Below are 25,513 nucleotides of genomic sequence, written 5' to 3'. Positions count from 1 at the left end.
AAACCATATTCTCTAAACCTATTTAACACCATTCTAATCGCCTTTTTATGTGACTCCTTATCCTTATTTGCGATTAAAATGTCATCAAAGTATACATGAACACCATACGGTTCAAGGTCACCAAGTACATCTTTCATACATTTAGATAAAACACTACTTCCAACCTTAATTCCAGCTGGGAGCTTCTTATATTGGAAGGTACCAATCGGAGTGACTATCGTAGTTAAATCTCGACTCGCTTCATCAAGCTCCAGCTGAAAATAAGCCTTCTTTAGGTCACACAATGATATATAGGGGCACCCAGATAAGTTACTTAAACATTCTTCCATGTGAGGTGTCGGAAAAACATAATCTGACAACATACTATTTAATTTTACAAAGTTGGCAACTAATCGATATGAACCATCTCTGTTTTTCACAATGAAACATGTGCTACCAAAGTTTGAATGATCAGTTTCAACTAACACATCTTGTTCAACTAATTCTTTAATAACATTCTCAAAAATCTGTCTCTTTTCCCTGGGTATGGGAAAAGGTTTTTCTCGAAAATATTTTTGTTCCCGAAGGTACAATTTACATTTAAAATCTTTGAGGCAGCCCACCTTCTCACTCACAACATCAGGAAAATCCTGTTTGAGAGATCGCACAAATGACTCTATATCTGGATCAATCCAATAATCACTATCATCTTCCGAAGAACTACCAATAGGAGATTCATCCTCAGGTTCATGAAGTTCTTTGTTATCCAAGTTAATTTCAGTTTCTTCAAGTGGTGGTTTCTCACAAACTATTATGTCACTCGAAGATTCCAGTCCAAGTTGTTGTTTTAACTTCTTAAATCTTTCACTAAATTCTTCTTCAAAGGATTCACTCCATTCGTTAGTATTCTTGGTTTCACCTGAATCTACCAGTTCTAACACTCCATCCTTGTCGGCGTACACTTCACCAGTTGCTAAGACGATTTTAGCTATTTGGTTCTTTCTAGTATGATCACGAAGTCCATTAACACGTCCAAGTTGATCCACAAGACCAGAAACTGATGTTGGAAAAGTGTTAACTATTGTATCTTCAGGTTCCGGATAGTCCAAATTAGGAACTGGTTCACACTGGATTCCAATCTCCCTAGCACCAGACACCACTGAAGGAACGGAAGGGATGAAGTTGTTTCGACGACGGAAGCCATGTAGATAAATACAAACAGGCTTCAGACCCTCATCCTTCAAGCCGCTCGAACCATTGATGGCATCTACTTCAAAGAAATTCTTTAAAGTCTCCATTGATCTCAGAGGAATGTATCTTCTTTGGTTTCGAAAATAAAGTTTATTTCCAAGTACGTCAAGCATGGCACCAGTTGAACGCAAAAACGGAGTACCCAAGATAGCATCACAGGGTAATGAAGCTATCACCACGAAGTCCACTTCAAATCTGAATCCACCTAAGTTTAAGTCCACAGTGACTTCTCTAGGTTCTGTCACATTAGAACACATCATTGAGTTCATTTTCATCGACGGAATCGATCGTTGCCTCTTAATCAGATGACTAATTTGATTAATTAGAGTCGACGATGCTAAATTTACAGAACTTCCGCTGTCAATACAAAGAGGAAGTCTCTTATCACTAATGGACCCAATCACAAAGGTTGCAGAACAATTATCTCCACTAGAAGGCACTCTGTACGTAGAAGAAGCATTTACACTCTTTCTGTCATTTATGGATTTCCCAGGACTTCCCGTGTTGGGACTGAGTTGGTTTGACTTACCTGAGTACAACCTCACATTATTACCACTTACACATGTTATACCCTGTTCAGATTCAAAGTTTTTCTTATTGACATTATTTGAAAAATTATTTTCAGAAACTTTTTTAGAATTATTATTAGATCTATAATTCATGGTATCCTTAAACCTATTCCCTCCATTAGGATAATTAAGCTTAAATCTATTGCCTTTATAAGTATTCTCAGCTGATGGACCACTACTGGCCACCCTTACCTCCTGATCTTCATTTGCAACAAAACAAGTTTTTAAGTTTCTGTTTTTATATGAATTAATTTCTAAGTATTCCCTTTTTGATCTTTTGTACAAATCAAATTGCTCAATTATATTTTTCATTTCAGTAAGGTTTCGTGGAATCCTATCTGAAAAACATTTATACCTATACACAGGATTCAAACCATGAATGATAATTTCCAAGATTTCAAACTCGCTTGACCCTACATTTAAGACCTTGGCTGAATTATACACGTTATCTATAAATTCCATCACATGTTCACTAGGTTTCATTGGCCTATATACTTTAACTCCTATTAAATATCCCCTAACGTTTAAAGAAATAAATTTGTTCAACAAAGTCATCCTTAATTCTGGCCAAGTTTTATTTAATGTAAGACTATTCATTATTTCTGTATACAACAACCCTGAAGTTTTAACAGAAACTGCATACAAAATCATTCTTAAAGGGAAATTGTAATTTAAAACAAGATCGTTTAAAATAAACATCAATTCAAATACTTGAAAACTATCATTACCATCAATCTTTTTCAAAGAACTAAGTTTAGTGTCAATAAGAACACTAATCTTATTGAAAACATACTTATCAATTAAAGGATCAAAAGATTTCCAATTATCCCCACAATTTGTTACTACCGGAAATCTCTCAGGAATACTGTATGTGTTTAAAGGCATAAAGGCTCTAGGAGGTTCACAATATCGAGACCTTACTGATTCGTGACTATGTCTATACGTATTAGGAATACCATCAAACACTTGAGCTCCCACTCTATCTACATACTGAGGCGGTTGTTCAAGGTTCCCTGAATTTTGTTGGTTAAGTACCCTTTGTTTTACTTCGGTTTCTATTTCAGAGTCTTTTTTACAAATATTGTGCACACTAGATTTCATCTGAGACCTAACGTCTCTTGCCTTAGGGATAGCACCCTTATAATACAAGGGAGGAGGCGGAACAAAAAATTTTCTATCATTTCCCTGACTTTCTTGATTTAAATTATCAAATTTTATTTCCTTCTTATTTAAATGTTGATTCTGATCTGGCATGTGACAATAATCATTTACTCCTAAACCACTAAACGCCACTGGTATATTAGGATTATCTAAATTATGACCTTCATCAAATGGTTCTTGATGATTAACTTCAAACGATCTACCAGGCTCAAACCTTACCGCCTGTTCGCTTCTATGACTAAGATATTTATCAATAAAGTTAGGTTGTACTGTAAACTTTCTATTCGCATAGCGATGAGAATCGACAACTCGACTAAAAGGTTCAGAATTTTGCGGTAATTTACTAGAAGCACCTAATCCTGCAAAGCACCTGTTTGCGCCTTTACTATTACCCCCATTTTCTATTTTCAGTTTATCCAATTCATCGCTTAGTTGGTAAACGATATCATTTTCGAACCTAGGTGGCGCTACAATATTCTCCTGTAAAAACTGAGTCGACATGTCAGCAACCTCAACTACTTCTATCATAGGATCTTCAATGTTAACTGAATTAGCATTTGAAACATCAGACCGATTGTCAAATTCCATGTTTAAACCACAATAAATAAACAAAATGTAAATTAAACACACAATACAAATTAAATAAGGAAGTAGTAACACAAAAATAAATTCAATTATGACAATATATAAATACTCCAATTTAGCTACACTACAACTACTTCTACAATGAAACTCATTCATTCAATCTCTAGCACGCAAGCCAATACAAATAAAGGTTGACAAAATTTTTATTAAATTTCACTTTATTGAACAACAATTGTAAATAGAAAGCATCCACAGCTGACAGCTTGTGTAGTTGCAAGTCACTCGTGTTTATTAATAATGGAGCTATGAAACTTCAAACTGTTTCTCAAAGGATCTAACTCTGATAATTTTTAATAAATTCCAAGTAATTTCTCTGAAATTTTCAAACTCTATATAAGCAAACCAAATTTTTAGCAAAAATATAAATGCAATCATCAACTGAACTGTGTTTAACCAACAATGACTTCAAAAAAGCAAACGCGGAGATTAATATTAATTTAGGACCTAAAAATCCTATCCCCCAATCAAAATTACGGAAATGACTCCCACAATGAAAGATCCTACACACCTTAACTTTTAAATCCTTAACTTCGTAAATCCGGAATTTAACTTCAATCATGAAAATAATCACAGTTACTGTAATTCTATTTACAATGGTCGGTGACCTTACAATAGACTTAATCTACAGGCTAAGTTTTGAATCACCGAAACCAAAAATATATAACTGTATTGTAGTTTATTTTTTTTTGTCACAATTCTCGGTATCGCGGTCAGAATGTTTCCTGCATCTATTAGCTGAAATAGTTAAAAAGGAAACTAAATGTGACCCCGAGTGACTTAACCACACCTGATTGGACAAATCCTGTAAAAAAGGTATTATTATAGCAAGTAAATAACAACTAGGTACCATTCACACCAGCACACAATCTTAATCCCTAAACTGAGTGAAGGTGGGTGATTAGAATTACAGATTTTATTTAATGAAATTCCAGAAGTGTTAATTTTAAAATATTTAATGCAATTCAGATTCCTTCAGAGCAGTTATAACAATTAAACAAATTCTTAATAGGTTCTTAATTTCGAAGGAGGTGTTCAAAATTTTACTTGAAAAACCTTTACTCTAGCAACTACAGTTAATTTTTGCAAGGCAGAGATCATTTACAGTAATTAGATTTTAAATGAAGATAACACAATCAAAACTCTCAATTCATTAAATATTAAACGCTAAATTGAATTCTATAATTCATAAACAGCAAGATAACAACCACGTCAATCAATTTAATCTAACTTTAACAAAAAGGTATCGTGACTTTCGAAGTAGCCTCGTATATTTTTTAAAAATTAACCTTTGAACTATTTCTCTCTTTAATTCTCTCAGTAATTCTTAGTTAAGGAATGTACGCAGTGCTTTTACTACTATAAAACTATTTAACTAACTACAATACTTTTAACTAGCATTACTACTTCACACTTACCGTAATACAGCAGGAAATAATAGTGACAGTATAGCAGAGGTAGTTACCATTTCTCAACTCCAGATCCTCTTGGGTTTAGAGACTGTTCCTTACAATACAATTCCATACAGTACAGTGCACGCGAATATTTCAAGAATTTAAAAATTAAGCAAAAATTTATTCGGTCCGAAAGTATGTTCTAGATTTAATCAAAATTATTCGTTTTACTTCAATTTTACGTTTGAAACCTAGCCGAGATATCCAAGAGAGCTAAAATAGAAGTATATGCATTTAACAGCAATTAATTACTGAACTAGGTAACTAGTGACGTTTTCATTAACAGCACTGTAAATTAGTTAACCTATTTCCAAAGCAGGAAATACCAATTTATATTTTACTTTAGTTCTTCAAAACTTTAAACACGTTATTAGAGACTGTTTTAGATTTTAAATTTAAATAGAACGAAATTAAAAGTAATTAGTAATTTTAATTACCATTAATTACCGACAAAGTTTAGTAATGAATGAAAAGAAGTTATGGAAATCCTTCTTATATTAGTTACCACGCGAGTATGCAATTTAAAAGTGGAATTTTAATACTTGATTTAACGTTTTATTTTTCTTCCCCCATTTAAAGTTACCCAGTTAAATTTCTTACTCGACCTTCTGTGGTACAACGAAAGCAAGAAACGCACTAGACTCGATGACGTAATACACGTGTTCCGTCTCTCACAAAGCAGCGTTAGGAATTTAACGTAGTTTTTAGCTTTTAAAAGGTTTTGACTACGGAAGTATTATTAAGAGGAAATTTAGACCTTATTAATTTCATTCACTTGCAAGATACGTCTTCCTTTAACACAACTTCACACACTAGAAACACAAGTAACTTTTTCACTTTTAAACTGATTAAGCTTACAGAACTTATTTAAACACAATTTAATTTTATATTTCTGAACTCTTAGTAATTTAACACTGAGTTTTAGAATCACAGTTGTAATTAAGACACACTTCACATAGTTAAACGAGGCACAGCTATAACGAACTCTCGACCACGTTTTTTTTTAAAAAGAACAATTTTCGGCGCGAAGTAATGATGTCTAATTCTTGAGTCCAACCCGTGTTGGCTCAATAAACTACAATACAGTTATGAGGCGCAGCGGATCAGAATGCCATATATAGGAGCAAGACTCTCGCTACTGCGCAGCGCCCAACTCATTACATACGTCACTCCAGACCCCTGCGCTAATTGAAGTGGTTGTGTAATTTAAAAAAAAAAAAAAAGAATTGATTCTCTGCCGTATTACAAGTATTACCAGTTTAACATATAGACATATATATATAGTTTTAAAGCTTTTTTCACGCTCTTTTCAATGAAAGTATTCTCATTTCAATATAACAAAGCATATAACAAAACAATTCTTCAAAAACAAAAACAATAAACTTCTTATTTTTTAAAAAAAAAACAAAAAAGGTAATTTCCATAATGAAACTATTACAAAAATGTAACGATTTTGCAATCGTTACAGGACGCAGGCTTTAATGAGGGCTCTTAATAATATACTGGGAAACTTGAGAAGAAAGGGGTTTGAATTCTACGCTGACGACATTGTCGTATATGGACTTTCTTTTGAGGAACACAATTCCATGCTTGAACAAGTTCTCTCTCGTTTTTCGAAGAGGCCTCACTCTCTCTCCCGAGAAATGTAAAATATTAAGGACAAAAATTGAATTTTTGAGCTTCTTGATTTTCCGATAATTTTTCCTTTTTCAATGAAACTTTTCGCTGTTCAATTATTCTCTAAATCCCATATACAATTTTGACAATACATTCATGTCAGAAACTGCATACATCGGTCTTAAAACGCCTGATTATACAATCTCGACTAGGAATTGATATACGAACATCTATCGAATGCCAATTACATAATATCCATTAAATATGTAAAATACACGCTCAACGACGTTCACATGAAAGAGACTACTTATGTAAACATATATTTAAATATTCAACTACAAGGTGCTAATTAGGCAGGACTCCTTGGAAAACAGAAAATTTTATTAATACTCATTTATATCTTTGCATCTATCTATTGCGAAACCTGTAAAAACTTACATGACATGAGAATCACATACTGGCAGTAGAGAGAATAAGTCATTCTATTTCGTATGACCTTGATTATAAAATGTTTCAGTGTAATCACTGACACTGAATCCATCAACATTATTGTCAGCAATGTTTTCTTTAAAGCACATGTTTACTTATTTTTTTATTTATTTGCGTTTGCTAGGTACTATTTTGTTTCTGAACTAACATTGCACTAAGAATTGAAATAGGACCTGAATATTTCAAACAGCAAACAACCAACAGTCTTCAGAAGTCTTCATCACCATTTTTGTTATCATTTCCGTCCTATTGCTTCCAAACTCAATTTTAAGGGATTTACAGAAATTTACACGTGCAATTATGTTTCGGAGAGGTGAACACGTGCTATGCAGGCAAATTAATCGCACCATTTGGTTCACGTAACCTGTTGTAGAAGTGGTCATCCTTTATTAGTATTTATGAGTAGTTTAAAAATAACCTTTCCCATGTAATAACCACAAAAGTTTTTTTCGCATAGTTTTGGATGAATCACACCAGAATAAATTTTTTTGGTCGTTTAAATCTAGTATTTGGTTTCTTCACAGAGAAGAATTTGATCTACTATTAAAGGTGGAATATTAGCTAAGATTATACTTTCAAATTATAATGATTTCCCAGCAGGAAACGAACTCTATGTACCAAAGACGAGCGCGTTTAACGTTAGACCAGCCAGGAAGTCTAACAAGATTTGTGAAAGTTGTATACACGATTAGCGTATGCGAGATATATTCTCAGCTAACACAGTTGTACCAGAAACAACAAAACTATTATGAAACATAGTATGGTAGACAATTTGTTTACAAGATTGGGCTGGCTGGGAATATAGTCGTACTATGAGTTTAGAAAATTTTTAATAGAACAGAAAATATTTAATACATAGCAGCTTAAAAATACAATAACGAAATGAAATAAGATATTCAGTAATGATTCGCTCTGTGTGGGAAGATTCATTCTTTCTGGAGAGGTAGTGTTGTATGAATAATATAAAACAAGAAATTTATCAACAAATGTACTTCTGTTGCATTGGATGTTATGGTCATGAAAGCAGAATGAAAAAAAATGAAAGGTTTTACGTCCCACGGTTATGCCTGTTAGGCTAAAGGAGACGGTGATGATGAGAGATGAGTGAAATGGTGGAATGAAATAAGTGGGAGGAAACGGGAGAACCCCGGGAAAACCCACGAGCACGGTGTTTGTCCACATGGCGCGAGCTGGGATCGAACCAGGGACCACAAGCACCGGAGGTGAACGCTCTACCACTGAGCCACCGCGCCCCCTTGAAAGCAGAATGAGTATGTTAGTAAGGTGAGCATTGGCAACTATGCTAATCTCTTTGTAATCAGTATCATTATCTTTGTATTGTGTTTACAGTACACGTTAAATAGTACTAGTATAGCATTCTAAATGTGCTTTATATTTTGCGGTTTACGTGTAATTATCTACAAGATGAATCGCAATGCAAATTATTTCAAATTTTCTGTTCCTCATAAAATAATTTTTATATCTTCCTGCTTTTTAAAGATTGTGGTTGTGCGTTTTTATAACGATAATTTTTGTCTCACTCACATTTTCAATTATCATTTACTGGTTAATAACACGTTTCACTCAATCAAACGTAAAGTAAATATAATAATACTTAACAAGTTACACACTTTTCACATTGTATATTTCAAAAATAATTCGTTACACACATATTTCCTACAAACAGTGGCACAAACAGCTATAAGCTCGGGGGGAGGGAGGGGTCGGACCATCCCCAAAACTAACCTGGCCTATCTTATACAAAAGCAATGCAGGCAAATTTTGGTGAAATTTCCAAAAAAAAAAAAAAAAAAAAATCCTTATTGCTTTTCATTGTTCAGTATCTTTTGAAATGTGCAAACTTACACGCACCGTAAGAGTGAAGAGTGCTCTTAATCTGCATTGAGGCATGAGACAGCACGTGCAAAATATCGTCTTGTGATAGTTTACTGCTGTCTTTTCGAATAACTGAACTTGCAAAGAAGCCAAGATGATTTGAGATCAAACTATAAATACGGGAAACTTCTCAAATTGTGAATTGTAGAATATTGTACTGAATAGCTTCAGTGATAATTTTATAAGATATATTTAATTGATTAACAAGAATGCGCTATGTATGAAATTGTAAATCTATCGAGGTTTATGTGTCAAATGATAATACATTTTTAACCTTTCTTATATAAATTTGTGAGGTTGTGTACATGAACAATAATTAAAATTGATAGCCTATATGTTGTTCATAATATTGTAGCATGTAACTGTATTGACATAGCTATTCAAATTTTTCATCCTGGAAAGTCTGTACTTGTATTATAGGGTTTGAATATTTTAATTAGTTGACGATTACATTTAAAAGTTCGTTGTTATAAATTGTAAAGTGTATTTTATGTGCATTTTATTAAATAGTATTACGAAGTTTGTAATATACCAGAAACCTAAAATAGATCAATCCATAATTGAATATTGAATAAAATCAGAGCACTGTACAAAACGAAAAACCCAGTGAAAACCCTAGATTAATTTCTTAGTGTAACAAATATTAGTAAAATGTGCGTAATGACATGCAAAAATAAAAAGGAAAAAATAATAGAGTGCAAGTTTTAAAAAATGTAACGTTAATAACAAGGAATTTATGAATTTTAATTTATATTTGAATGCCTTTAAGCATGTTAATAATAGGTATAAGTAAATTTCTTTTAATGGGGAAAACTCAAAATTTGAATTGTATTCATATGAGATGGTGCGTCATGTCGTTTGCAGACTACTGTACTAGGTAGTCTTGGCCCCTCCCTAAATACAATCCTGGTTGCACAACTGCATACAAAGCTATACTAAACTCTAGAAAATGAATATAAACACCTATAAATATATAACTATAAATTAGAAAGAAATGAAGGCTAATACTTATAAATATTGGCATATTTAAATTGCACTATATCGTTCATTTATGTCAAGAGCCTATTATTATAATTTGTTACAAAATAAATCTTATGCTTTGTTCTATTGATACATAAAAGGCTTTCAAGATAAAATCGTGTGTGATAGATTTTAACTGGAGAAAAACAAATAAAATATACTGCCGACATAAATGTCACTACAAAATTTCGAAACGTGAAGAAGCTGCCTATGTTTCTACAGGATTTAAAACTTCATCTGTAATCAAGTAATCTGAAATGTGTCTTTAGCATACAAATTCATATAGGGCACATTGAATACTTTCAGTACACTAGAAAACTACCTAGATATGTTACACATGCTTTGGATTAATCTCATTTTACATTTACATACTTATCTTGCAAAAATAAGAAATCTTAGTATAATGGTTCGAAATAAACTCTACAGTTCATGGAGAAAATATAGTTCTTGCTCGTTTACATTCTCTCTTTTTGAATAACTCGTTACTCTCTTATAATGCTCAATTCCTTTTCACAACAAATGAACAATTATCTAGCACTGGGTGTTTACATAAATTTCCTTTATAAAAAAAAAACAACAAAATCATGAAATGTATTCAGCGAACATAAACTTTATTATATTTCTAAAATAACTATTACTTTCATGATTCATGATTTACAATAGTGTAACTCCTGGTGAAATCTTGCAATACAATTAAAACTTCATAACTATAACACAGTTAGATCAGCAATTAATTTTCTTACGACATTAATCAATTTTAGTAAATATACTGTAGCATTTGTTCATTAAATTTCATTTAAACAGAAAGTTAACATTTTTTCTCAACTACCATCCTACTTCCATTTATGATAAAAGTAACCTTACATTGAACAAGGTGCTCGATCTAACAGTACCACTCGGCTGTTTCACATGCCAATTGCCTTGCAGTGCCCGAATACACACGCTGGAAGCTCTTCACATTCTCTGTTTATACTTTGTTTAATGTGATTTTGGTTTTGATATATTATGTATCAAGTTTCATGTTTACATGTGCCTCTTATTCAAAACATACGATATGGATGTAGTAAACAAATTATGAGACCATAAATGAAATTCAATCTGATTTGACGTCCATATACTAAAATTAAAGAATTTGCTCTTATTTCGAAATAATATACCCCAGGACGAGCAATGCAGCGGGAAATGACTATATTATACTGCTGAAGGAAAATTACATTGAGGTGTAAAGATTTGTTAATCATATCGTGAGTTGGATCATTAGAAACTGCAACACTTTAAACCGAAAAGCCAAGTAATTGTTATCGTATTTTGAGTATATTAATATTGAGGAATGGCTAATAATATGAAGTTTCGAATGGTTACTAACATCTCCAAGATATGTAGTTATGCCAATATAATAAAAAAAGAGAAACGAATCACACACGAAACTTACTACCAACTAATCATCAAGTTATCGTGAATTAGGATTCCTTCTTTTATAACTAACACGAAATCAAATATTTTCCTTGAGAATGAAAATAATTAATACCACTGAGGAACGTTGGAAACAGACGAGAAGTACATTCAATAAATAATACTATAATAAACAATGAAGTGAATTGTGTGAATGAAATATGAACTTTTATCTGTAATGTCAAGTCTCTCTATTTAAATGTATTTAAGGGATTATGATTTATGCATTAGTATATGGTTATACGTCTATGAAATATGCTAAATATAAATAAGTATTGTTTTAAACTTAGCAAACAAAACTTGAATAAACTACTTATTACGACTTTAATTAAAAACAACATCGCAATTGTTATAAGTTGGATAATGAAAGATAATCAAGTAAAAGCGACTATATCTATCTATCTATCTATCTATCTATCTATCTATCTATCTATCTATATATATATATATATATATATATATATATATATATATATATATATACTGTATGGATAAACGTAATATCATTATAGATTCACTTTCTCTTAAATAACCTACACTACTATTACTCTTAAGATATTGTCCACTTGCTAAATACTTTTTCCAAAGGAAATGTCCATCACTTCTAAATATGAAATCGTGCTTATTTTTTAACTACGTCGAACTACAAATCTTAAATTATATTTTCTGCTAATACATAAGCGCATAGCTTTCCTACATTTCAGTAATTATATTTACATCAATAAACGATGGAAGATGACCAAGATGAAAAAAAATCTACTGGAAAAAGTTTCTGGTCATGCTACTATGTTTCTAACGTACCTTGAGATTGCAGCTATTATTTATGTTGCAAACATTTGCGTATTTTGATTATGTCCAGCAATGAAATTGATATTCTGCGTATTCGTTAACTTTCTATAAAAATTTAAAAGATAATTTGATGTCAAAAGATATCACATTTTTATATGGATTGGTGATGCAACCTTGGTGATTTACATTTTTTAAAATTACATGTTATTAACAATATTTTTACGATTCCATATTCTAATATTAATTGTGCAAAATTACTGTATGATAAGAGAAGTTATGATTTGCTGTTTCTTAATTTCTCTTCTAGTATTTTGAGGAATAAAGACGATAAAATCGTGAAGCAATTTACCTTCGAGGCGTAAGTCAAAGAATGAAGGTATAGGTCATATATTGTACCCTTACACTAATTGCAACATGGACAGGTTGCACTGAACAGAAATGCGTGTAAACCAGTGGAACGTCAAGTCTGTCTACTGGCCACACATCCTACGATGGAACTCCAAGAGACAATGTAGTTATCCCGTCATACACTGGGTGTTGGCGAAATCTTTGAGCTTTACGTCCCACGTTTAAGCCGGCTAGGTTAAAGGAGACGATGATGACGAGAAATGAATGAAATGAAGAAAGTTCTGTGAACTCTCGGGGAAACGAGAGAACCCCCAGCAAACCCACGCACACCGCGTGTGTCAACTACAAAGTTGACTTGGTGCGAGCTGGGATAGGACCAGGGACCGCATGTACCAGAGCTGAACGCTCTACTACTGAGCCACCGCCGCGAATGACGTAGAGTAATTGTTGCAGCTTGGACACTGAAGCAGTGCCACGGCTAGGATTTTATTGGATGATATGATGTGTGTAATTGATAGTCATCAAGGACAGTGAAGTTGGCTAAGAACAGGACGGTTGTGAAGTGAAATTAAGTCGACATTTACGAAATTATTCATGTTTTCAACTTAAGAACGAGGATTAAACTATGATAAATAAGTCTTTGGTAAACGAAATGATACAAAATTTATTTTTTAGTTTTAATGGAAAACAAATTCATCCAATTTATCAATTTTTATGCATATTAACCGTGTTATGTTAGTTAATTATGTAGTGGAGGACTGTCTTTAGAGATATCTGCCTGAAGTATTAAAAGCAAACAGTAGAAAAAGAAACACACTGAAATGGAAAATATCAATAATAATAACATTAGCAAGTATAAGTGTAGTAAATAATTGACTGTGAGAAAGAAAATTTTGTATATTAATAATAATGATGAAGACTATAATGAAAATTCAAAAGACTTGTTAACATAGACTGGAGAACTTAGAGAAGATTTACCTTCATGATAACCAACAACACAAACGGTACTAAAGTGGTTGTTTAATCCATTTATACAAGTTAGTTGTGACATTAGCAAAAATTTGACACATAATAAATTTCAACGAAGAACTCTGAGATGATAAATATTAATTTGAAAATTAACTATACAAGATATAAAGGAGAACTAATATTTGACAGTGAAATCAGTCAGCAGCCGAATGAAGGAGTGTCAAGTAATTATATGTAGAAAATGAAGCAAAATTGACAAAGGAAAAAGGAGAAAAGATTGTGTACGACTGACAAAAGTACAAAAGTGACATCAGCGGTTGAAACAAAGGAAGTGATTACAACAATGATACTATGTGTAACTTGAAAAATCTAGAAGATAATCTATTTATGTTTAAAATCGAAAAAAAGAAAATTGGTCAGTTTAAAGATTATACCCTTTAGGGTAAGGGAAACGAATTGTTAAGTAAGTGAATGATGATGATGAAAAAATTTGTAAAGTTCTTATGGCCCAACGGAGCTACTTACGAAAAAGGGTCCAAGAAAAAAAAATGGATGAAACAATTTGAACCAACTTTACCTTTGATGCATAGGAAATTTGCTGAAAGTCTATGTTCAATGAATATTTTAAGAACTTTCTATGTTTTGACATTTGTCAATATTAAATGAATCAATTCAGAAGTTCAAGACGTAAGTTCAGTGTTGATGACATGAACTCTATTTTCTATAGTTCTAGGAATTCCAACATAGATGTCAAGCCGCACCGAATAGAAATAAAGCAATTGAGTTTACAGAACTTACCAGTATTTTATATGGGAAGGACACGTGTTAGAACGGGACGGTGTGGCCTACTGCTTCTCTCCGGATATACCCTGGGCGTTTGGGAGCGAGTTAAGGGCAGCAAGGTTGTATAACTCTGTTTTTTGAACTCTAGGTGAGAATGGAGATATTTATGTCCAAGGTGAAACATTTATCTAGATACACCCTTGTTGCTTTCAAAGCACTGGACACAAAATGCTGAAATTTCGCACCATGCAAATACTGACAGCGAGACAGTGCTGAACATACTCTGAAACATAACCAGATTAGTAGTATATTTAACCCACCGTAAAGTTATATTTTTTAAACATATCACTTAGTAACATTAATACATGTTTGAAATGTACACTCATGTCCAAAATGATTGTCGCATATCTATAACCCTCTTCTTGTGAGAAGAGAGTTAATGATTATGCAGGGTACTTTTAATACTAATACTATGTGTATAATTGGGAAATGTATATTTGTGGTAAATTTCATAGGAAAATAATTATAAATATGAAAAGTAGAATGAGTAAAAGAAAATGTCGCTAAATGGACAAGAAAGCTTCATTTTCGTTTTATTGTTCTTATTTACTGCTCTTTTGACATGAAATTTTCCACATACATGTCTTTGCCTATTATACACATAATACCATTGTAAGAAATACCGGGCGAATTCGTTATCAAATTATATTCCTACAACAACATATTTATAGACATGCGACAATAATTTGAATATGAGTGTGCATGTGAAAATTAAAACTTATAATATCATACTTCTTGTGCAGTGTTGCAAACTATGGAGGCCATACTAACGCAAACGTGGAAAAAACAACCAAATTTTGGAATGTTTAACGACAGTAATAACCCTTAACGAACTTAGTAATGCACATTAAAAGCACCTCAGTGCCGAATACTATGATGAACAAATGAATAAGTGGAAAATAAAAACATACAAGGAATTTAGAATTTTGGCTTCTTTAAAGCAACTTTATTCGGAAAAATTGCTTATGGTATTCAGTCATTTAAATAGTTTTCAATAGGCATAACAATCATAAAACCGTCTACAGAAATTTTGTTTTTCAGACAATTTCGCAGATGTTAAAAGGAATGTAAAATTTGATATAGTACATAAAATAACATTTCTGGGAACTCTTTATATATAATATTTGATTTGTTTCTATAACATTATAAGAATACTTTTTGATAATCATAATTACCACCAAGTCTCGAAATTGTAGTTTTAGCACCGTTGCAAACCTTAAACTGTTTAGTAAAGCTCTAAAGCAGTGTAAAGTATTATGTAGCAAAAAGGTTTAGGATCTTTGCATCGAATGAAGAACATCTGTACAATTGGATAATTCATTTCAGTTAGTAGTTTTTGGCTTTTTTTTTTTTTTGAAGAGGCCAAACCCCGAAATTCTTGTAAATTTGTTCGATTGACTTTACATGCGTTACATTATGATCATAATATTATACACTAAAGTGCTTACTATGTGCGTTGCTCTGTCCATTTCACTTTTATTACGACTACTGAAGAACCCTCCTAAATGTACATGTTGTAGTATTTTAGCGTATTCAGTTTGTAACCCTGCATAACCAATGTGGTATGAAATTTTTTCGCTACGTCCGCAATAACCTGTAGTGCACTCAAAAAATGAAAAGGTAACTATTTGATTGGTTTGGAACATTGTTTACGTGCCAGTATAGAGGAGTACGTCAAATAACGTTCCCGCACCGATATTTTGATAATACGAAACTTCAGTCCTTTGTACTTGTTAGTTCGAAAATTACAAGCACGTATCAGGATAAATAGTCCATCATTATATATATATATATATATGACATAAGGACGATTATTTGTTTTCGCGAAATTTATTTACGAATTATTTTATGAAGCATCTATTAGCCTTTATCTAGGAAACACGACAATTCCCAATGCCAAATAACAACGACGGCATTGTTTATAAAGTTACCTTTATGTTTGTGAAGCTTTCACAAATGTCCGGAGAAATAGTTTTTCTTCTGCTCACATACGTAATTATGTTATCCAACTGTAGATATACACATATATGTCGGGTGTTGCAAAATAAGTGTTACAGCTCTCGGGAGGTGACTCCTCCCACTGAGACAAGAAAAAAGTTCTCTCGAACTTTCTGCTATCGGCCATTTTCGGATCTACAAGGTACCAAAGGCGTGGGGAAATGACTTTCGGACGCCAATAGTTCGGAAATTATCCAACGTAAAGAAGGCGGGTAAAAAAATAACTGAAGAAATCATACCTCTTGTATTGAATTTGTATGTTTCACAATCCTACCATGCACGCGCAAGGAATTCCCCGAAGGAACGTAGGGAGTCTCGGATAATCTATAAAATGAAAATTGGTCTAAATGAATATGAATTGATAGGATTTCTGCCAGGTAACAATAATTCGTTTGTATTAAGTCGATATCTGGAACAAATACAAAATGGCGGACATCTTCATGCCCGTTGTGTGTGGTTGCATAATCGCCAGATACGGATGTGGCCAACAGTGAGGTTCTGAGTATTAAGTATAGTGAATTTGTACTCAAATGCTCTAGAAAGATATCTGGAATGTCGGTAGAGCACAACAGATGAAGCAGGGTGATTCACATGTGTGGAAACAAGTAACAAATAATGCCCAGAAGTGCACTTGTAGTCAGTAAACGTGAGTTCAAAGCGTCTGAAATGTAAGGATTAGCGTCAAAAACATGAAAGTCATTGCCAATTCACAAATAATATTACCTCAAACAGATGCAATATGATGTGCACGGTTGCATGCCAATGAAAATGCAACTGAGGCTAAGTTCAAATTGTGCAAGGGGACTCACTAAGAAACTGGGTAAACTATATGAATGTCACTAGTGGTATCGCATGATCCATATTGAAATGTGGCCAATGTGTTTTGATATGGACATGTAGCTAATGGGCAGATGTCAACATGTCCCACTCCTGCTGGGACACCGTCCTACGTGCGAGAAGTAACAAAATAACTACTCGGGTCTTGAAACTAAGACCGTTGGCACCCAGTAGGATTGGAAGCTACGATCATGCGAGCGCTCTAGCCCTGAGGCTCGAGGGAGCCTCACTTTCCCTGTATTCATTTCTTTGAGGAGTACCCTCTTTGTTTGGCAAGCGCACTTATAAAGCTTCCCGACATGCTTGTGCGTTTCCTTTTGTTACTCCTAGTGCACAGTTGTAAAAATAAAATCTGAAACAAAACGAAATCTTTGAGTTGTACGTCCCACAGTTATGCCTGTTAGGCTGAAGGAGACGGTGATTATGAGAAATGAAATGGTGGAATGAAGAAAGTGGGAGGGAACGGGAGAACCCCGAGAAAACCCACAAGCACAGTGTTTCTTCACCACAGTCTACACGGCGTAAGGTGCGATCGAACCAGAGACCCCAAGCATCGAAGGTGAACGCTCTACCACTGAGCCACCGCGCCCGCACTGTTGTAAACAATGAGAGGTTTAAGACGTTTCTTCCTATTTCTCATGTCGTTTTATTTTTCATATGTATGGTATTCCAGCTGTAGTGTTACAAGTGCCAAATTGGTTCATTTTCGTGTTTGTCTTGACATGTGCACTGTGTGTAAGATACGAATATCTGGAGGAATTTTCCTATATTTCGAGTACGGTATATGCCCAGAAGACGTGGTACATGATAAAAAGCTTGTTATTTTCACGTTCTATCAGAATTTGAACCATGGATTAAGAGATTTCTTTTCATATGTGTCGACTGTGGGACAATGTCCGAAATAAAGAGGGACATTGATACAATCGTTTTCTACTTACGCTCTACTAAAAAGTGCTCCAGACGTAATAGCAGAATGTACAACGTTATTTTTTTAGTTTTCGCACGTGAGACGGTGTCCCAGCAGTAGTGGGACATGTTGACATTTGTCCATTAGCTACGTGTTGATATCAACTCACACACTGGCCACATTTCAATTTCGATCATGCGATCCCACTAGTGACATTCCTTTAGTTTACTCAGTTTCTTAGTGAGTCCCCTTGCACAATTTCAACTTGATCTCAGTTCTTGCATCCTTATTGGCATGCAACCCTGCACATCATATTGCATCGGTTGGAGGGAATATTGTTTGTGAATTGGCAATGGCTTTCATATTTTTTACGCTAATCCTTACATTTCCGACGCTTTGAACTCACGTTTCCTGACTACGAGTGCACTTCTGGGCATTTTTCGTTACGTGTTTCCGCACGTGTGAATCACCCTGCTTCATCTGTTGTGCTGTCTTTCTAGAGCATTTTAGTACAAATTCGCTCCACTTAATACTCAGAACGTCACTGTTGGCCAACATCCGTACCTGGCGATTATGCAACCACACACAACGGGAATGAAGATGTTCGCGATTTTGTATTTGTTCCAGATATCGAGTTAATACGAACGAATTATTATAACCTGGTAGAAACCCTATAAATTCATATCCATTTAGACCAATTTTCATTTTGCAGAAGTCCCGAGACTCCCGACGTTCTTTTGGGGAATCCTTTGCGTGTGCATGGTAGGATTGTAAACATGCAAAATTCAATACGGCAGGTATGATTTCTTCAATTATTTTTTTTTACCCGCCCTGTTTACGATGGATAATTTCCGAACTATTGACGTCCGAAAGTCATTTTCCCATGCTTTTGGCACCTTGTAGATCCGAAACCATGTCCGATAGCTGAAAGTTAAAGAGAACTGTTTTCTTGTCTCAGTGGTAGCAATCAGCTCCCAAGAGTTGTAACACTTAATATGCAACACCCGATATAAATGCCGCGAACCCTAGCGTTCACAGTTTTGTGATGCAACGCTTGGTACAGTATTGTAATAAAAGCTCAAAATGCGTGCATGTGTATTTTAGAAGGAACATAATAAATTAAATCCTACTGTAACGGAAAAAGAATCTACGTAGTTAAAGACAAAAAATTAAATCTTTTGAGTTTTACGTCCGACGCATATGTCGGTGAGGCTAAAGGATACGATGATGAAAAATGAATAAAATGGTGGAATCAAGAAAGTGGGAGAACACGGGAGAGCCCCGAGAAAACCCACGAGCACGATGTTTGTCCACCACAAACTCCAAACGGCGCGAGCTGTGATCGAACCAGGGATCCCAATCACCGGAGGACCTAAACGATAATCTACCCTTAGTGAGGTGTATTTGAAATCAGTGTTTTAACTTGTGACACGTCACTGAACTTGGTTTTGTGGAGAGGAGAAAATTAACTCCTATGCCTATAAGCTATTGTCTTAGCTCAGCTTAAAACTTCCAAGTCTTAACGTAAGCGTGGGTTTGATTTTCCATAGAGGCAGATAATTTTGCTTACTATTTTGTCATATTTTATTTAAAATAAATTCTACCTTATTATCGCACATCTCAGTTTTGTTGTTTAAGGATAGATTGTCTACAATTTCAAATTTGTTTGAGATTTCATCTGAAATTGTGTATCAAAACTTATGGCAGCCACAAATGTTAAAACCATACCATTCTATCTGGTTCCGACACTTAAGACAAGGATCATTTTTCAAACCCGTTACCGGCAGCGGGTTGTGGTGAAGTTGCTTAAGTTCGTGTTGTGGAAGACCAATTTCAGCAACGACGAAGCAATTAGGGAGATTAGAAAAATTGTACCCACCTTGTGAACAGACTTATTTTGTATTTCTGTAACCACGCTAAAAATGTATTTATTTTTCAACATGCGTACGCATGTGCCTAGAAGTAGTTGCCTTAGCTGTAAATACTCTTTCACAAACTGAGCAAATGAATTTTGGTTCCCTTAAATGAACCGCTCTCCTGTGGGTTGTGCAGGCTGCCTTACTCGAAAATTTCTTGTCACAAACATCGCAAGTAAAAGTTTGTTTTTCAAAATGATTCATTATGTGAGTACGGAAATAAGCACGATCAAAAAAATCCATTTTACATATATCACACGTGTATTTCGTTCTATCTGCTGAATGCTTTTTCATGTGCTTACTTATATCATAAATAAGTTTCCCACAATGCTGACAAGTGGAAAGATGTCTTGCGTTACTAGAATGCACAGTTCTAATATGTCTCTTTAAATACGATTTTTCGAGAAATTCTTTTCCACATTCGGAACAAAGCAACTTACGTTTGTCACTGGAATGTACATTTTTGATATGTTGAGCAAGATTGTGTCTCATAGTGTACTTTTTATCGCAATGTATACAGGAATAGATTTTTTCCCCTAAATGAACATGTGATACATGATTTCTAAGTGTATCTTGTCTTGCGTAGTGTTTATTACATTGCATGCAATAAAAAGTCTTTATTGGAAAGTGAACATTCATATGGTTAAAAAGGTTTGCCTTGCTCCAAAATCGTTTACTGCACTCGTTACATTCAAAATAGTTTATAGGAAAATGTATTTTCATGTGTTCGTTTAAGTAAGCTCTTAGTGAAAATCTTTTTCCACAATCTGAACATTCGTAACATTTCTCTTGTGAATGCCGAGATTTTACATGCAATCTTAGATAATTTTTACTGTAAAATTTCATTTGACACACTGTACACGAATACTTTCTTTCCTTCACTGAATGAACATTTTTTATGTGAGTATAAAGATAAGAACGAAGTGCTACTTGTTTACTACACAGGTGGCACGAAAAGGATTTCTCGCCTGTGTGGCTTACCATATGATTCCTTAATTTGCTTCTTTGCCGGAAATTCTTTTCACAACGATGACACGGAAACCGTTTGTGTTGATAATGATTCCTGATATGCACTCCGAATAGTTTACACTCTGAGTATTGCTTACCACATTCTGCACAAGTAAAAGTTTCAGCAGAATGCGAATGAAACTTCATATGCCCTACACACTCCTGTCTTTGGATGAACACTTTCCCACAATAAAAACACGAAAATTTGTCACCTTTAGAAGGCATTGTCCTTACAGGTGCTTCCCTATTCTGACATTCTTCAAAATCTTTTGAGATATTTTCACTACTTTCATGAAAGATAACATTTAGAGTTGTATGTGTCTTGGTAGATGCTTCAGGTACCAATGAAGTACAAGCTTCAAATGAACTTCTGAAAATAAAGAAATTTCAAGAAAAACAGATATTTTATATCAGCCCCAATTTAGTAAGCTTATCACTGCACAGGAAAGTAGTGAGAATTATCATGATTAGTATATACACCTTAGATATTAATCTTATAGCAAAAAGAAAAAGATTTTTGAGATTGTTTTTCATGCAATATCAAGGGATATTTATAGGCTGAAAATGGCACTTTCTTGATCTTGCCCTAGTACAAGTTAGTTATGACGCGTTCATAACTGATGGTAACTATGTAAGACGCGGGAAGCCTATGGAAATCTCAACAATATATTTTAAAACCGAACTAAATACCTACAAAATCCCAGGTGATTTAGGAAGTCTACAGGAAGCTCAGACGGCTGTTTGAGCTTCATATCCGTGAAGTATAGACATTAAAACAGTTTTAAATCTTACCTTGTTATAAGGTTTTAACCTGTGAATGAAAGTTAGGCATTAAATCTTTTGCCTCTGCTCTTACACAAATCAGTATAACCTCCAAATAAAAGCATAAATAGTAAGCCAGTATACACGCTGGCCCCGGATCCCAGGGAAATGAGAAATACTGAATTGTAATTACAATCAGTGCTTGTAAAAGCTTGGCCATGGATATGTATATGAAAATCCCGTGAAGCTAATACAACCAAGCATGTTCCAGATGCAGTGGATGCACTTATATGTCTCATAACTGAAATACTTCTCTTCTTCCCGTCATACACAACAGACTATATTCACTGATGAACTGGAAAAAACTCAGCAAGATCCACAATACTTCTGACAAAGTGTTCGTTTGCAAGATTTAATTAGGTTCATATTTCTGGGAGTCACTTGCTCAGTTAGTACATTTTTTCGGTCAAATGTGCCGTAGGCCTCATATTTTTACTGTAAAGGTACTAGTCGGTACTCGGTTTGTCCTCTTCCAATACCAACATCTTTAGTCATTCTTGAAGTATATGTTGTTGACCTTAGAGTTGCCAAGTTAACGGCGTCTTGGAGCTTATCACTGCTTTTCACAAATTTTTAAGACAACCAAGTTGAAGTCACATGCCTTGACCTTGAGATGATTGAGATGTTGTGATAAGAAATTTTATGTACAAGATGTAATGTAATATATGGACAAATCTACGTTTCATATTTAGTTCTTCAGAATTCGGTTTTCAGCTTAGTCATACACAATTTCCGGTTCTAGATTATCAAGAAAGTCAGTCAATGTTTCTAAAGGCACGCATATCAGAACACATATTGCGTCATCAGAGGACAAACTTTCCTTCATTTGGTTTCCAACAGCAGAGTAGTTTGTCGATGCTTCGCGATGCGCTGCAATCCATTCAGCGGATTAACAAAATGTAAGTTCATCATTAAATAATTTATTAAACTGTGAGAAAAGGAATAACATCAAATCATTAGTAGTATCGCCTCCATTGCATTCTAATTATCCCTGTTTGAGAAAGGGCATGTATCCTGATCAGATGGAGGTATCATATGGTTCAATATCCTCAAAATTTTGGCAGGAACAACTTGATCCACTATCCAAAATATCAGGAGCGGTACATAAAACTATCTTTCTTAAATTTGGGAAGTATAAAAATTAAAGGAAAGTTATACTTTGTAGGAATGGGGTATGTATTCTTTGAGTTTAGGTGGTCATCCTTATCTTTTATGGGTAAAACATTTACGTTTCCGAGGACTTTAACCAATTTTTCCTTCTTGAAGAGGCTTTCTTACCTTATAAGGTTATATGGGTGACTTCAAGGATATAGTCATTTCCATACATGGGTGCTTTTCTCTCATATTTCGGAAAAGGTACATGGGACCATCCCTTAAATTCGGAAAATGTCACAAACGAAAATTGGTAAATCCTGCACAAGACCTAAAGGTATACACCTTTGTAAATTTTGATAGTCCTTCCTGTTTCCATTTATGGATAAAACCCCTTAAAATATGCCTAAGTAAACGGCCGGATACAAAATTTCATAGGGAAATTCGAATTAGCATATGCGAGTATTTTAAATATATTGCTTCAATGTTTAATATGATGAGGTTTTAATGTGTTATATAGTTATGTTAAGTTCATGTTCTACTGTCTCTCTTTCACACATCTTGGATACACAGATGATCACACTTTTTATATCTGAAGTGTAAATTGCCCCGCCTTTTAAATTTGGGAAATGTCAATATATATATAGCTTTGAGAATAATTAAAGGGAATCCATGTGGACCTTTTTGAAGGATAATTTATGCTGTATTACTAAATTGCTAATTAAATATTTATTAAGGAGACAAGAATAGATAATATAAGCAGTTTTTGAACAAATTGTCTGAAAAAGAATTCCCCAAGACACCGATACTCCTGTCAGAAATTTTGACCGACGTATGGCTTACGTTATAATGGTTAATGTTACATTCAACGATGGCCTTCTTTGAAAAATATGGTTTCGTTTTCACAAGCTTTATTTTTCTATTTTTCGTTTTTCAAACTTTTGAAAAATTTTCTCTTATTCGAAAAACAATTGGATTTTGCTATCTTGTTGAATTATTTTGTTTTCTTTGTTCGATTTTTTGTTTTCCGATAATTTTTCGCTTTTCAATGAAATTTTTTGCTGTTCAATTATTTTCCGGTTATTTATTACTTTTCGTCTTCCAATAAGTTTACACTTTCACATAAATTCAAATTTTAACGGTTTCAGTATTTAGATAAATTTTCGTATTCTGCTTATCGGCAAAAAAGTTTATTTTTGTTTTGTTTTCGACGTGTGCTTCAGAATGACGTCAATAACATATTAGTTAAACCAGCTCTTACTAAGGAGATTATCGACGATAATGAAAATTTGAGTGGATCAGTCATTGAGAGTTATCAAGAATTGTTTTCCTGTGCTTTAAAGCAATTTTAATATCTTTCGATCCTAGAACGGCTGATCTCGACACTACAATCAAACTTTAATTATACATACAAGGACTATCATATCCCTTATACAATTTTGACAATACATTCGTGTCAGAAACTGCATACATCGGTTTTAAAACGCCTGATTATACAATCTCGACTAGCGAATTGTTATATCAACTTCATCTATCGAATGCCAATCACATAATACCCATTAAATATGTAAAGTACACGCTCAACCACGTTCACATGTAAGAGACTGCTTATGTAAACATGTATTTAAATATTCAACTACAAGGTGATAATTAGTTATACTGTTAAGTACATGTTTTATTCTCTCCCTTTCACACATCTTGGATACAAAGATGATCACAATTTTATTGTCTGAAGTTTAAATTGGCCCGCCTTTTAAATTTGGGAAATGTTAATATATATATATATATATATATATATATATATATATATATATATATATAATGTTTTCAGCTTTTTCACTATGTACATATATAAATCTGGTTGGTCCTGCCTGTACACTCATATTGGTACAAAATAGTAAGACTTATTGTGGTAAAACTAACAATTGATAATTGCCCGGAATTTAAAAATTTTGGCGGGAAAGTGAATTATTACGAGGCGGAAAGTTTTAATCTTCTGCTCATTGTTCATTAACACACGTTAATGTAAAGCTGTAGCTCACGATCTTGTGAATTAATGCAAGATCTCAGTTTTTTTAGTTGCACATAATTTTGAGTTTAACGTCCTTTTCAACAGCGAGACTATATGAGACAGGACCTACTGATTAATGTGGAATCCGAATCACCTGAGCTCCCGCTGGAAATCGAAGTCTGGTCTCCCACTCCAAAGGCGCGTACGATAATTGCTTAGCCACAAATGATTTCAAATTTACTTCTTAGAAAAAGATGTCTTTCATAAAGGCAGTTACACAACAATAAATATAATGAACTTGTATACCTCTCTACGGTTGAAAACTTTATTCATTCAGCGTTTCAAAATGTGTGTGGGGTATGATTTTCGAGAAATTGCTTTAAAACAATACAGAACAATGAAGAAAATAAGCCCTTATAATAAATACTGACGAATATTTCACT

The 25,513-nt window shown here is 33.8% G+C and overlaps 1 protein-coding gene across 5 annotated transcripts in view; it reads right to left on the bottom strand.

The window, feature by feature from the left end:
* LOC145684420 (uncharacterized) overlaps positions 1 to 25,513 on the bottom strand; it is a 46,096-nt gene that overhangs the window by 5,006 nt on the left and 15,577 nt on the right. For 3 of the 5 annotated variants that reach the window (XM_081756766.1, XM_081756767.1, XM_081756768.1), the window contains exon 3: positions 15,813 to 21,515. The exons of 1 other annotated variant lie outside the window; for it this stretch is intronic. In XM_081756766.1, the coding sequence (XP_081612892.1) occupies positions 20,150 to 21,515 (1,366 nt within the window). In that variant the 3' untranslated portion in view covers positions 15,813 to 20,149. Of the gene's footprint in view, positions 1 to 3,438; positions 14,703 to 15,812; positions 21,516 to 25,513 lie in introns of those variants that run through there. One more of the 5 variants, XM_081756769.1, reaches the window with a different exon arrangement.

This window comes from Thermobia domestica, chromosome 4 (genome assembly GCF_964235325.1).
Source record: "Thermobia domestica chromosome 4, izTheDome1.hap1.1, whole genome shotgun sequence".
Taxonomy (NCBI): Eukaryota; Metazoa; Arthropoda; class Insecta; order Zygentoma; family Lepismatidae; genus Thermobia; species Thermobia domestica.
This window is presented reverse-complemented; position numbering and strand designations above follow the sequence as displayed.